The sequence below is a fragment of the Hemiscyllium ocellatum genome, chromosome 10, assembly GCF_020745735.1.
Source record: "Hemiscyllium ocellatum isolate sHemOce1 chromosome 10, sHemOce1.pat.X.cur, whole genome shotgun sequence".
Taxonomy (NCBI): domain Eukaryota; kingdom Metazoa; phylum Chordata; class Chondrichthyes; order Orectolobiformes; family Hemiscylliidae; genus Hemiscyllium; species Hemiscyllium ocellatum.
In genome coordinates this window covers 785,094-800,192 of record NC_083410.1, presented here as the reverse complement: position 1 = coordinate 800,192, position 15,099 = coordinate 785,094, and the positions used below count along the sequence as shown (strand labels likewise).

Here is a 15,099-nt window from a genome sequence, read left to right as displayed (position 1 = left end):
TTCCTCCTTCTGCTTTCAGATATTTTTTTGTTTTCTCTTTATGATGTGTGCAATCCATGACACTCAGTGCAACTGACACCCTCCCTGTACAGATCCTGGATCAGTGGTGCTGGGAGAGCACAGCAGTTCAGGCAAAAGCCCTTCATCAGGAATAAAGGCAGTGAGCCTGAAGGGTGGAGAGATAAGCTAGAGGAGGGTGGGGGTGGGGAGAAAGAAGCATAGAGTACAATGGGTGAGTGGGGGAGGGGATGAAGGTGATAGGTAAGGGAGGAGAGGGTGGAGTGGATAGGTGGAAAAGGAGCTAGGCAGGTAGGGCAAGTCCGGACAAGTCATGGGGACAGTGCTGAGCTGGAAGTTTGGAACTAGGATGAGGTGGGGGAAGGGGAAATGAGGAAACTGTTGAAGTCCACATTGATGCCCTGGGGTTGAAGTGTTCCGAGGTGGAAGATGAGGCGTTCTTCCTCCAGGCGTCTGGTGGTGAGGGAGCGGCGGTGAAGGAGGCCCAGGACCTCCATGTCCTCGGCAGAGTGGGAGGGGGAGTTGAAATGTTGGGCCACGGGGTGGTGTGGTTGATTGGTGCGGGTGTCCCAGAGATGTTCCCTAAAGCGCTCTGCTAGGAGGTGCCAAGTCTTCCCAATGTAGAGGAGACTGCATCGGGAGCAACAGATACAATAAATGATATTAGTGGATGTGCAGGTAAAATGTTGATGGATGTGGAAGGCTCCTTTAGGGCCTTGGATGGAGGTGAGGGAGGAGGTGTGGGCACAGGTTTTACAGTTCCTGTGGTGGCAGGGGAAAGTGCCAGGATGGGAGGGTGGGTCGTGGGGGGCATGGACCTGACCAGGTGGTCACGGAGGGAACAGTCTTTGCGGAAGGTGGAAAGGGGTGGGGAGGGAAATATATCCCTGGTGGTGGGGTCTTTTTGGAGGTGGCGGAAATGTCGGCGGATGATTTGGTTTATGCGAAGGTTGGTAGGGTGGAAGGTGAGCACCAGGGGCGTTCTGTCCTTGTTACGGTTGGAGGGGTGGGTTCTGAGGGCGGAGGTGCGTGATGTGGACGAGATCCATTGGAGGGCATCTTTAACCACGTGGGAAGGGAAATTGCAGTCTCTAAAGAAGGAGGCCATCTGGTGTGTTCTGTGGTGGAACTGGTCCTCCTGGGAGCAGATACGGCAGAGGCGGAGGAATTGGGAATACGGGATGGCATTTTTGCAAGAGGTAGGGTGGGAAGAGGTGTAATCCAGGTAGCTGTGGGAGTCGGTGGGTTTTTAAAAAATGTCAGTGTCAAGTCGGTCGTCATTAATGGAGATGGAGAGGTCCAGGAAGGGGAGGGAGGTGTCAGAGATGGTCCAGATAAATTTAAGGTCAGGGTGGAATGTGTTGGTGAAGTTGATGAATTGCTCAACTTCCTCGCGGGAGCACGAGGTGGCGCCAATGCAGTCATCAATGTAGCGGAGGAAGAGGTGGGGAGTGGTGCCGGTGTAATTATGGAAGATCGACTGTTCTACGTAGCCAACAAAGAGACAGGCATAGCTGGGGCCCATACGTGTGCCCATGGCTACCCCTTTGGTCTGGAGGAAGTGGGAGGATTCAAAGGAGAAATTGTTAAGGGTGAGGACCAGTTCGGCCAAACGAATGAGAGTGTCGGTGGAAGGGTACTGTTGGGGACATCTGGGGAGTAAAAAAAAAGGAGGGATTGGAGGCCCTGGTCATGGCGGATGGAGGTGTAGAGGGATTGGATATCTATGGTGAAGATGAGGCGTTGGGGGCCGGGGAAACTGAAGTCTTGGAGGAGGTGGAAGGCGTGGGTGGTGTCTCGAACATATGTGGGGGGTTCCTGGACTAGAGGGAATAGGACAGTGTGGAGGTAGGTAGAGATGAGTTCAGTGGGATAGGAGCATGCTGAGACAATGGGTCGGCCAGGGTGGTCAGGCTTGTGGATCTTGGGAAGGGGTTAGAACCGGGCAGTGCGGGGTTCCCGGACTATGAGGTTGGAAGCTGTGGGTGGGAGATCTCCCGAGGTGATGAGGTTCTGTATGGTCTGGGAGATGATGGTTTGGTGATGGGGGTGGGGTCATGGTCAAGGTGGCAGTAGGAAGAGGTGTCGTTGAGTTGGCGTTTTGCTTCAGCGGTGTAGAGGTCAGTGCGCCAGACTACCACTGTGCCCCCTTTATCCGCTGGCTTAATGGTGAGGTTGGGATTGGAACAGAGGGAGTGGAGGGCTGCGCGTTGTGAGGGTGAGAGGTTGGAGTAGGGGAAGGGGTGTAGACAGGTTGAGGCGTGTGTAAGATAATAATGGGCATAGACACGATGGCTAGCAAGGCACTCTTTTCCATTCTTAGATAAATCAATAACAAATGGGATAGGTTCGAGTATGAGGTAGAAGGTCAAAAGGGGTGTTGACGAGAAATGTGTTCACTGACAGAGTGGAGAGACTCTGGAACTCACTGCCTGAGATCAGGTACTCTGCAACAAACTCTTTTCACATTTCATTAGTGTTTAGATTCGAAGGTTCCAGTCTCCCCGGTTACAGGCCAAAAGTGGAAAATGACAACAGTTTTGTCTCAACGTTGTTGACCAATAAGGACATGATGGGTCAAATCATCTCCTTCAGTGTTGTAAATGTCACCAAAACCCCAAGTACCTGCTTTGCTAGTCCAGTGACTTAACATTACCATCTTTGACAGCAATCTCAGAGGATCGATGCCAAACACATTCTGTACAAATGAAGGACAGTTCCTGAAACAGACATTTGTATTCATTTATTGAATTATCAACAAACAATCTGATGATAACAAGGGAATGACAAAGGACCAACACCAGAAATGGTAGCTTTCCTTGGTCACGTGTTGGGGCCCCTCACAAACCCCAACGGGTGGGGTGGGGTGAGTGAAGAGGTGACACTTGGACAGTGGAGCGAGAGGTTATGCATGGTCCCACACAACAACGACTTTCACATTGTGGGGGGAGCAGAGACACCAACTCTGACCCTCCCAGGACACGTACAGCATGGGGTTAGATACAGAGTAAAGCTCATTCTACTCTACTCAACTGAAAGTAAAGCTTCCTCTACACTGTCCCCATCAAACACTCCGAGGCCAGGTGCACCATAGGTTTAGATACAGAGTAAAGCTCCCTCCAAACTGTCTCCACCAACCACTCCCAGGACAGGGGCAGCACGGGTTAGATACAGAGTAAAGCTCCTTCTCCAATATCACCATCAAACACTCCCAGGATCGGTTTTGAGCCTCCAATTAAATGGCTGAGGGCTAGGCATGCATCAGTGTGCACCAACTGAGTGTGTAAACTCGTCCCTTCAGAGGCTTGGTGGCAGTTGAAGAATCCTTTATGTTCTCCCTCTACCAATGTGCTCATTTGAACTGTGTGCCTGGCCCTAGCACCTGGTGGGGTATGGGCTGGTGCTGCCCACTTGCAGCCTAGAAGTGAAGCTTTACTGCATGAACCTACTGAGAATGAATACCTCTCTTCAGCCTCACAGCCAAGCTTTCTCCTGGAGTGAGTAACAAGTCAGAAAACTCTCCTGTTCCTCTTCTCATTGTAGAATAAAAATTAGCAAGAGATTAAAACCGAGGAAAAGCTGCTCAGTGCCCATGCACATACTCCTCTGAGGTGTGAGTCAGGGTCTGCCAGTATTGCCAACTAACTGCAGCCAAGAACACAGCTAAGGACAGGTAAATAGGTGAAAGGTGACCACGAGACATCAGCTCCCCATCACTCTGGCTCAGGGACTCCACTTTTACCACAATCTGCTGTGTTCTGGCTCCAGAACTCCCCGCACCTGGAACTTTCTGTCCAATCTAGAAATGAGATAGAAAGGGAGAGACAAGTATGAGGACCCACACGTCAATGGGTGCACTGGATACAACTGAAAAATCTGCAGTGATACAGAACATGGATGTGCTGACTTCATCAGGATGATAGACTGATAGAATGGAAGGTGAAATTTACTGCAGAGAAATGTGAAGTGATTCATTTTGGGAAGAAGTTGAGAGACAATGTAATCCAAAGGGAATAATTCCAAAGGAGGTACACTAGCAGAAAAAACTGTACGTATATGCTCACAAATAACTGAAGATAACAGGACATGCTGAGTATGTGGGTAATATGGGGATCTGGGCTTTATGAATAGAAAATGTTGGAATTACTCCTGGCTCAAATCATGACTTCTCCCACTTCTGATGAAAAGTTATTGACCTGAAACATGAACTCTGTTTCTCTCCACAGATCTGACCAGATTCACACTTTAGTTCCAGCATTGTATGTTATTATTTCAGATTCCCACTTTCTGCTTTCATACAAAAAAAAATTATAAAAGAAAGGAATCTAATGACCCTTTCCAAAAGGTTGGTTTGGCTTCAGCTGGTTCTGGGCCCCACAGTTAGGAAGGGTGTGTTAGGCTTGACGAGTGACAAGTATCATTTGCGCTACACAAATACCAGGCAATGATCATCTCTAATAACAGACTATTTAACCACCACCCCTTGACATTCAATGGATTATAATCTCCCACTATCAAACATCCTTGAGATTGTCATTGACCAGAAACTCAACTGGACTAGCCATTTAAATAGTGGCAACAAGAGCAGGTCAGAGGCTTGGAATACTGCAGAGAGTAACTCACCACTTGACTCTCTAAAGCCTATGCACCAATGTGAAGGCACAAATTCGGATGTGCTGAAATGCTCCGCCCTTGCCTGGATGTGTGCCGACGACTGACATATTCCAGGCCACTTGATTAACACTATATTGACAAATACTCCCTCCCTCCACCATGGACACTCAGTAGCAATAGCGACTAACATCTCCAAGATGCACAGCAGAAATTCACCTAAGGTCCTTAAATGGGATTTTCCAAACTCATGGCCACTATCATCCAGACGTATAATGATGGAAGATACATGGGAAAACCACCACCTGTAAGCTCCCTTCTAAGCCTCTCATCATCCTGAAAAGAATTTTAAACAGGGAACCAATGGTCCAGATCCCAGCACAAAAGGAAACATTCTCTCCACATCCACCCTGTCAAGATCCTTCACAGAACACAGAACATTCCAGCGAGTACAGGCCCTTCGACCTGTGGAACTGATCTGAAGCCCATCTAACCTACACTATTCCATTACCACCCATACATTTATCCAATGACCATTTAAATGCCTTTAAAGTTGGCAAGTCTACCACTGTTGCAGGCAGCACATTCCTTACTACTCTCTGAGTAAAGAACCAACCTCTGACATCTGTCCTATATCTATCAGCCCTCAATTTAAAGCTATGTCCCCTCGTGCTAGCCATTACCATTTTAGGAAAAAGGCTCTCACTGTCCACCCTAACTAACCCTCTTTGCCAGTAACAGTGGTGGACTCTCCCTCTTTATGGGCATTTAAACAGACATTGGATAGACATATGGAGGATAGTGGGCTAGTGTGGGTTAGGTGGGCTTGGATCGGCGCAACATCGAGGGCCAAAGGGCCTGTACTGCCCTGTATTTTTCTATGCTCTATGATTATCTTCTATGTCTCTATTAAGTCATCTCTTAAACTTCTTCTGTCTAATGAAAACAGCCTTAAGTCCCTCAGACTTTCCTCGTAAGACCTTCCCTCCTTATTAAGCAACATCCTGAGATAAATCTCCTCTGCACCCTTTCCAATGCTTCCACATCCTTCCTATAATGCGGTGACCAGGACTGTACACAATACTCCAAGCACAGCTGCAGCATGACCTCATAGCTCTGAAGCTCAATCCCTCTACCAATAAAAGCTAGCACATCGTATGCCTTCTTAAAAGTCCTATCAACCTGGGTGACAACTTCCAGGGATCTATGTACATGGACACTGGGTTCTCTCTGCTCATCTACACTACCAAGAATCTTACCATTAGCCCAGTACTCTGCATTTCTGTTACTCCTTCCAAAGTGAATCACCTCACACTTTTCTGCATTAAACTCCATTTGCCACCTCTAAGCCCAGCTCTGTAGCTTATCTCTAACCCTCTGTAACCTGCACAGTCCACAACTCCACCGAACTTACTGTCATCCGCAAATTTACTAATCCATCCTTCTACGCCCTCATCCAGGTCATGTATAAAAATGACAAACAGCCGTGGCCCCAAAACAGATCCTTGTTGTACCCCACTAGTACCTGAATTCCAGGATGAACATTTCCCATCAACCATCACTCTCTGTTTTCTTTCAGCCAGCCAAACCAGTAAATCACCCTCCATCCCATGCCTCCATATTTTATGCAATAGCCTACCGTGGGGAACCTTATCAAACACATTACTGAAATCCATATACACCACACCAACTGATTTTCCCTCATCCACCTGTTGTCACCTTCTCGAAGAACTCAATAAGGTTTGAGGTACAACCCGCCCTTCACAAAGCCATGTCAACTATCCCTAATCAACTTATTCCTCTCTAGATGATTACAAATCCTGTCTCTTATAACCCTTCCCAACACTTTACCCACAACCGAAGTAAGGCTCATTGGTCTACAATTACCAGGGTGTGTCTACTCCCCTTCTTGAACAAGAGGACAACATTTGCTATCCTCCAGTCTTCTGGCACTATTCCTGTCAACAGTGACGATATAAAGATCAAAGCCAAAGGCTCTGCAATCTCCTCCCTTGCTTCCCAGAGAATCCTAGGATAAATCCCATCCGGCCCGGGGGACTTATCTATTTTCACACTTTCCAGAATTGCTAGCACCTCCTCCTTGTGAACCTCAATCCCGTCTAGTCTAGTAGCCTGTATCTCAGTATTCATCTTGACAACACTGTCTTTTTTCAGTGTGAATACTGATGAAAAATATTCAGTTACCGCCTCTCCTATGTCTTCGGACTCTACCCACAACTTCCCCTACTGTTCTTGACAGGTCCTAACTTTACTCTAGTCATTCTTTTATTCCTGATATATCTATGAACGCTTTTGGTTTTCCTTGATTCTACCTGCCAAAGAATTCTCATGTACCCTCTGAGCTCTTCTTAGCTCTCTCTTTCGGTCCTACCTGACTAACTTGTAACATTCAAAGCCCTAACTAGTCTTCACATCTCATTTTTATATTAGCCTTCTTCTTCTTCCTCTTGACAAGAGATTCAACTTCTTTCGTAAACCAAAGACTTTGTATGATTCAATTAAGTCACCTCTTAACACAGGTGAATGAGCCCTGCGTTCTAATGAAGAACCACTGTACTCAAAACATTAACTGCTTTCTTCCCACAAGTATTGCAGACCTGCTGTGTTTCTCCAGCAATTTCTGTTTTTGTTACAGATCCACAGCATTCACAGTTCTTTTTAAATTTAGTTTGAATGGTCCTCTCTGTTATAGCCAAATGTGTATTCAGTAAGATTCTTCCCATAGTCCTGATCCCAGTGAGATATTCAGTGACATTCCTGCGGTTTGATCCCAGAGTGTTCAGTCAGATTCTCACCATGTGGGTATACTGTCGAATCATCCCTTTCACAGCTTCCATGTTAGTTGCCTCCAGCATCAGGGTGACAGCCTGGCCTTTCCGGATCTTTACCACACCACGGAAAACCTGTGGGTTGTTATAACACGCAGCCAGAGTGGCTATCGCCATCACCTGAAATAAGGGCCAAAGTGTGAGACACATACAGAATGGGGACAGCCAGAAACTGACCACACGGACAGAATCAGCTCAATCCCCCCCCCCCCCGATAAAATTCCCTCCACTCACCACAGTACTTGATGGGGGAACACCTACCTGTGGAATAGCACAGAAGTTGAAGACGCTCTGATTGTGAAGCCTGGATAAATACTTGATGACATCTGGGACATGTTGCAGAGCATTCGTAATCAGCTCGTTCAAGCACTGCAGTGCTGCCTGAATGTTCGGGGGTTTGGTAAAGTCAGACAGCTTCTCTGCATACTTACTCCACACCTGAAACACACAAGACCAACAACAGGCCGCAGTTACCAGTGTCACTCTGCCTAAACAAAATGATAAATTAAGTTAAAAGGACATGAAAAATCAAGGCAAAAACCATGGGAGGAAGCAAGGTACAGCAACAATTTTGAAACAGATGTGGGAAGAAGTGGTTGTTAGAAGGTGGTTTGGAGGTTTGTGGTGGCGGGAGGGGGTATGCTGACCAGGTTTAGGTAGCTCTATCTGTGAGAAATTCTAAATAGTTGGGGGAGCTGTGAGAATGTTGAGCTGAAATGAATTAAATTTGAATTGAATTAGCTTTATCGTCACATCTTGTAAAAACAATCTCTAAATCATCCCTATCCTCCAGCTGACAGAGGCCACACTTACCTCCTGTGGCCAGAACTCCCGACCTTCCTGCTGGTCCTCCAGGTAATCCCGAATGATGTTGGTTTTCTGCAGGAAGAGCCCCATGGAGTTGGCCAGCTCAGTGTCCTTCCCAACAACTGGATCCTCAAGCTCAGAGGCCGAGAACAGACGGGACAAGCCGATTCCCACAAGTCCCGCCACATAGTGACAGTACTGAAAGCAGAAGCATGGAAGGGATAACAATGAGGTATCACCACCACTGGCCAGTGCACTATTACATAACTCTGCTATATCCCCATGCTTCTGTCATTCCCTAATTTAAATTCCTCCAGCTTTCTGCAACAGTCAACCATCCCAAGGAGCAAACCGAACTAACTCAGAACTGATAAAACAGGAGAAATAAGCAATTTGGTCCTTTAAGCTTGCTCTGCCATATAATAAAACCAAGACTGATCTTTGACTTCAGTTTCACTTTCCCCTTCCTGCACTATGTCCATGTCCACGTCAATTCCCTTAATAACTAAGCAACTACCAACTTAAGGTCAACATGCATTTCTGTGGTCTAACTGAGAGCGCACCAGACTGTCCCTAAACACAAACTTCACTAAAAGGTCAGACCACCCCAATCAATCATCCCTGATTCTCAACACCCCACAAAGTCTGATCCATGCCACACAGCACCCACTAACAGCCAGACTGTTCCTTCTTACCATGTCCCAGTCCTTGATGGATCCAACCTTTTTACCCAAAAACTCGGCCATGCCAGCTCCCATCTTGTGGCAGATATTTGCAATCACATCCTGGTAAACCTTAGCCAGTAAGCGGAATTCCAAGGATATCTGTGTCAAGTAATGGGAGGCAAGACCAGAATCAGAAATCGATCAGGACAGAACTGAACCCCAGTGAGATTGAGTGTGTGTGGAACCCAGTCCTCAGTGAGAATGCAAAACATTGTCTTCATCACATTCCTGACAAAGGGATACATACCGATGGGAAATCCTCCAGCACCTGACGGTCCTTCTCCTGACTCTGGCTGTACCTCCACTCAGGCTGGTATAAATAAGTGTGGAAGTTCTGTAACATCGGGATCTTCACCTCCAGTGGGATGGACATGTCATCTTCCACCGTGTCCAGAGCCCGCAACACCAGGTAAAAGATGCACACTGCTTGACTAAAGTGAAAGCACAACATCAGCACAAGTTACAACCAGGGAGCCATTTTGGCTTCTGTTCCCCAAAATCCAACAATTCTACCCCTGTCCTGTTGCCCGTGATCTAACCAATCCTCTCTCACTGACAGAAACCACTTCACCCCATAATCTCCATCAGCCACTCCTCAGTACCCACCCAATATACGACCCCAGCCCCCTCACAGATTTCCCCAGCCCTTCCCTCCAAAGCCCAGCTGCTCAGTAGCAAGCAGGGGTTGACTCCCTCCCTGGCACAGGGGCTAGCAGCAGCCTTACCGGAGATCTCCATCCAGGGCTTGAATGACAGCAGCAAAGCTGCGGCTGGTCTGGTTCAGATAAATGTAGCACTTTCTTAGGGTTTCACTCATCGAATCCTGGAAAACAGGCAGCACATCAGATCACTGACTTGACTCCATCGCTCTGTACACTGAGTCACAAATTCACTCCACAAATTCTACCATCAAAGATCACAGACACTCACTCGACAAACCCAGAAACAACTTATATATAGAGTCATAGAGATGTACAGCATGGAAACAGACCCTTCGGTCCAGCCCGTCCACACTACCAGATATCCTAGCCCCATCTAGTCCCACCTGCCAGCACCCGGCCCATATCCCTCCAAACCCTTCCTATTCATATACCCATCCAAATGCCTCTTAAATGTTGCAATTGTACCAGCCTCCACCACATCCTCTGGCAGCTCATTCCATACACATACCACCCTCTGCATGAAAAGGTTGCCCCTTCAGTCCCTTTTATATCTTTCCCCTCTCACCCTAAACCTATGCCCTCTAGTCTGGACTCCCCCACTCCAGGAAAAAGACTTTGTAAATCGAAAACTATTCTGAAGAAGAGTCACACTGAACTTAAAAAATTGTGAACTCTGTTTTTCTCTCTCCACAGATGCTGCCAGATCTGAGTTTGCCCAGCATTCTCTTAACTGATGGCTTCATTATGTCAAGTGACCATATGTACAGTGAAAGGTGTCGCCCTGAAACAGCAGCTTAAGGGAGAGACGGAGAGGTGGCTTACAGGAGAAGCCGAATTGCTTAGCCACTTTAAGCTGAAGGCATGACCATCCAAATATACTCTACCTACCATCTAGAAAGATGACAGCAGCAGGTATGTGGGAACATCACCACCAAGTTCCCCTACAAGCCACACATCATCTTGTCTTAGAAGCATATCACTGTCCTTTTGTTGTTGCTGGGTGAAAATTCTGGCATTCTCTTCACCAACACCAGTGTCAGTATATCACCATAACACGGACAGCACTGGTTCAACACCACCATCACACGGACAGTCAGGGATGGTCAATAAATATTGATTGAGTGAGCAACACTCACATCCCACAAAAAAATAAACAAAAAGCATGCATGGTTTCAAAAGGAAGACCAGCTGAGGTAGAGGCAGAGCCAGGGACGGCCAAACCAGTGGAACCAGCCCAGTGTTCAGGGGGGCATAGACGGGAGCTCAGACACAAAACCAATGTAGTCATCATCTCATTGAGCAGGAAAGCAGTGGCCAAGAGACACACACCCCGAACCCCAACAACAAGGGGGCACACACACCCCGAACCCCAACAAGGGGCCACACACACCCCGAACCCCAACAAGGGGGCACACACACCGGGGGCACACACATCCTGAACCCCAACAACAAGGGGACACACACACCCCAAACCCCAACAACAAGGGGGCACACACACCCCGAACCCCAACAACAAGGGGGCACACACACCCCGAACCCCAACAAGGGGGCACACACACCCCGAACCCCAACAAGGGGCGCACACACCCCAAACCCCAACAATAAGGGAGCACACACACCCCGAACCCCAACAAGGGGGCGCGCACACCCCGAACCCCAACAAGGGGGCACACACACCCTGAACCCCAACAAGGGGGTGCACACACCCCGAACCCCAACAAGGGGGCGCACACACCCCGATCCCCAACAAGGGGGCGCACACACCCCGAACCCCAACAACAAGGGGGCGCACACACCCCGAACCCCAACAAGGGGGCACACACACCCCGAACCCCAACAACAAGGGAGCGCACACCCCCCGAACCCCAACAAGGTGGCGCACACACCCCGAACCCCAACAAGGGGGCACACACACCCCGAACCCCAACAAGGGAGCACACACACCCCGAACCCCAACAAGGGGGCACACACACCCTGAACCCCAACATGGAAGCACATACACCCCGAACCCCAACAAGGGGGCACACACACCTCGAACCCCAACAAGGCAGTGCACACACCCCAAACCCCAACAAGGGGGCACATACACCCCAAAAAGGGGGCAGACACACCCCGAACCCCAACACCAAGGGCCACACACACCCCGAACCCCAACATGGGGGCACACACCCCGAACCCCAACAAGGGGGCGCACGAACCCAGAACCCCAACAACAAGGGAGCGCAATACCCCGAACCCCAACAAGGGGGTGCACGACCCCAAACCCAACAAGGGTGTGCACACACCACGAACCCCAACAACAAGGGGGCACACACACCCTGAACTCCAACGGCAAGGGGTCGCACACTCCCGAACCCAACAAGGGGGCACACACACCTCGAACCCCAACAAGGGGGCGCACACACCCCAAGCCCCAACAACAAGGGGGCACACACACACCAAACCCCAACAAAGGGGCACACACACCCCGAACCCCAACAAGGGGTGCACACACCCCAAACCCCAACAAGGGGGCACACACACACCGATCCCCAACAAAGGGGCACACACTCCCCGAACCCCAACAAGTGGGCACACACACCCCGAACCCTAACATGGGGCACACACACCCCAAACCCCAACAAGGGGGGCGCACACACCCCGAGCCCCAACACGGGGGAACACACACCCCGAGCCCTAACAACAAGGGGGCGCACACCCCAAACCCCAACAAGGGGGCGCACACAACCCGAACTCCAACAAGGGGTGCACACACACCCCAAACCCCAACAAGGGGTGCACACACCTCAAACCCCAACAAGGGGGCGCACATACCCTGAACCCCAACAAGGGGACGCACACACCCCGAACCCCAACATGGGAGCACAGACACACCAAACCCCAACAAGGGGATGCACACCCCGAACCCCAACAAGGGGGCACACACACCCCGAACCTCAACAAGGGGGCATACACTCCCCAAACCCCAACAAGGGGGCACACACCCCCCGAACCCCAACAAGGGGACACACACCCCGAACCCTAACAAGGAGTGCACACACCTCAAACCCCAACAAAGGGACACATACCCCAAACCCCAACAAGGGGATGCACACCCCGAACCCCAACAAGGGGACACACACCCTGAACCTCAACAAGGGGGCACACACTCCCCGAACCCCAACAAGGGGGCACACACACCCCGAACCCCAACAAGGGGGCACAGACACACTTGTTCATACTTCATATACCAGGGTGGCCGTTGCAAAGAATAATTTTCTTGGAGTTGCCATCTTTTCAACATCTGTAAGTGCCACGAGCAGGGACTGTCCAGTAGCTGCTGCTCGCTGTGCACAACAGGAGAGGCATGGTGAACAGTACTGCCGAGAGCGGGTTCCTTGGTGACACGGACAGATCGTGCAGAGGAGAATGCGAGGTTGAGGAAGAGCACTGCAGCGAGAATCACACTGCATAGCTCGCACTGCCAGGGGCCAGGCACTTCTTGCTGCACAGTACATGCTGGGGAGGAGCCCTTGCTGAACAGACAGGCCTACTTGTGAGTTCAGCTCCCAGCCTGTGGAGCAGGCACTTTGTAAAGTTGTTTAAAGTTTCTGTGGAACGAGCCAGTCAGAGGTTAGACACTCCCACCACATAAACATCTTGGAATCAATAGTAGAACAGGCAGGCCTGCCAATCACACAGACCAGAACCAATCAGATCACCCAGAGAGGCCGAGCCAGCCGGACAACTCCAAGAGAGCCTCGGCTGTTTGCTGAGATAAGGGGGATTGTGTTATCACAATGCCACGTGGTGTAAACACAGACTTCTCTCATTACACAATCTGACAAGCTGTTCAACAACATTGGGTGATTTTAACAACTTTGGATAAAAGAAGCAAACTGAACACAACAAGAACACAAGAAGTGAAACTATCATGGTATTCAAACAGATGAAAGGCTCACAAACAATCAATTTTTCAATGTATAATTTCTGTACATTTTTGCTACAAATTCTGTGTGTTAGGATTGAGCCCTCCACTATCACCTGATGAAGGAGCGTCGCTCCGAAAGCTAATGCTTCCAATTAACCCTGTTGGATTATAACCTGGTGTTGTGTGATGTTTAACTTAGTACACAACAAGAACAGTATGAGGTGTTGCAGGAATAATACACCGAGCAGGAACAGGGTACTGAAGCCTTCTGGGTCATAAATCTTCTAAAATACTATTGAAGTTTTATTTAACATCAACATTGCTAAATCCATGAGAGAAGAACAATGAATATAGCAAAATCAGAGAGAACTTATCACAAAGAATGTTGCTTACAGGAAAGCCAAGAAATTTGAACTATTGTGTATTAGAATATAATGAATCAGAATTTAAAATGGCATTTAAGCAGGGAGGTTATGCTGGATCTGTATAAAATATTAGCCCAGCCACAGCTAGAGAATTTCACACCCTTCTGGGATCCACATTATTGGAGAGATGTGATTACACTAGACAGATTACAGAGAATGATGCCTGGGTTGGTTAATTTCAATAATGGAGAGAGATTGGACAGAATGGTATTGTTCTCCTTAGACCAGAGGAGGTTGAGAGGTGACATCACTGAAATGTATACGATTCTGAGGAGTGTAGATAGGTTACACAGGAAGAAACCTCTCCTGTTGATGGAGGGAATAATGACTAGGGCATAGATTTAAAGGAAGGTACAGAACATTTAGAGATGTAAGGAAAATCTTTTCTACCCAGAAGGTGGTGGGAATCTATTACTCACTGCACATTATTATGGTAAAGGCAGAAACCCTCAGAACATTTTAAAAGTATTTAGATCTGCACTTGTGCTGTGAAGGTAGACAGAGCTATGAGCTAAATGCTGGAAAGTGTGCTTCGAATAGTTAGGTGGCTATCTTGGACTGGTGCAGATGGGTTGGGCTGATGGTCCTTTTTCTGTGCTGCAGATCTCTGGGACTCTAACTCAAAATGAGCTGTCAACCGAGTGAAGCCACACTAGGTCTCAAACAGCATAAGCAGCAAGTGATAAACGGAGCTAAAAGATTCTACAACCAACAGATCAGATCTAAACTCTGCAGTCCTGCCACATCACACAACACCAGGTTATAGTCCAACAAGTTTAATTGGAAACACACTAGCTTTCGGAGCGACGCTCCTTCATCAGGTGATTGTGGAGGGCACAACTGTAAGACACAGAATTTATAGCAAAAGTTTACAGTGTGACGTAACTGAAATTATACATTGAAAAATACCAGCGCTCCAAAAGCTAGTGTTTCCAATTAAACCTGTTGGACTGTAACCTGATGTTGTGTGATTTTTAACTTTGAACATCCCAGTCCAACATCTCCAAATCATTATCTATTCAAACAGAGTCAGCACAGCTTCATGAAAGGGAAATTGTACCTGACTAATTTATTGGAGTTTTTTGATGAAGT

General features: G+C 48.4%; 1 protein-coding gene across 5 annotated transcripts in view; it reads right to left on the bottom strand.

The window, feature by feature from the left end:
- Positions 1–2,746: 2,746 nt before the first annotated feature.
- fdft1 (farnesyl-diphosphate farnesyltransferase 1) overlaps positions 2,747–15,099 on the bottom strand; it is a 33,179-nt gene continuing 20,826 nt past the window's right edge. For 3 of the 5 annotated variants that reach the window (XM_060830718.1, XM_060830716.1, XM_060830717.1), the window contains 7 exons: positions 9,736–9,833; positions 9,258–9,441; positions 8,981–9,109; positions 8,292–8,483; positions 7,740–7,916; positions 7,446–7,598; positions 2,747–3,817 (listed from right to left, as the gene is read on the bottom strand). In XM_060830718.1, coding sequence (XP_060686701.1) covers positions 3,602–3,817; positions 7,446–7,598; positions 7,740–7,916; positions 8,292–8,483; positions 8,981–9,109; positions 9,258–9,441; positions 9,736–9,827 — 1,143 coding nt within the window. In that variant the 5' untranslated portion in view covers positions 9,828–9,833 and the 3' untranslated portion in view covers positions 2,747–3,601. Of the gene's footprint in view, positions 3,818–7,445; positions 7,599–7,739; positions 7,917–8,291; positions 8,484–8,980; positions 9,110–9,257; positions 9,442–9,735; positions 9,834–12,893; positions 13,259–15,099 lie in introns of those variants that run through there. The other 2 variants (XM_060830714.1, XM_060830715.1) reach the window with 2 other exon arrangements.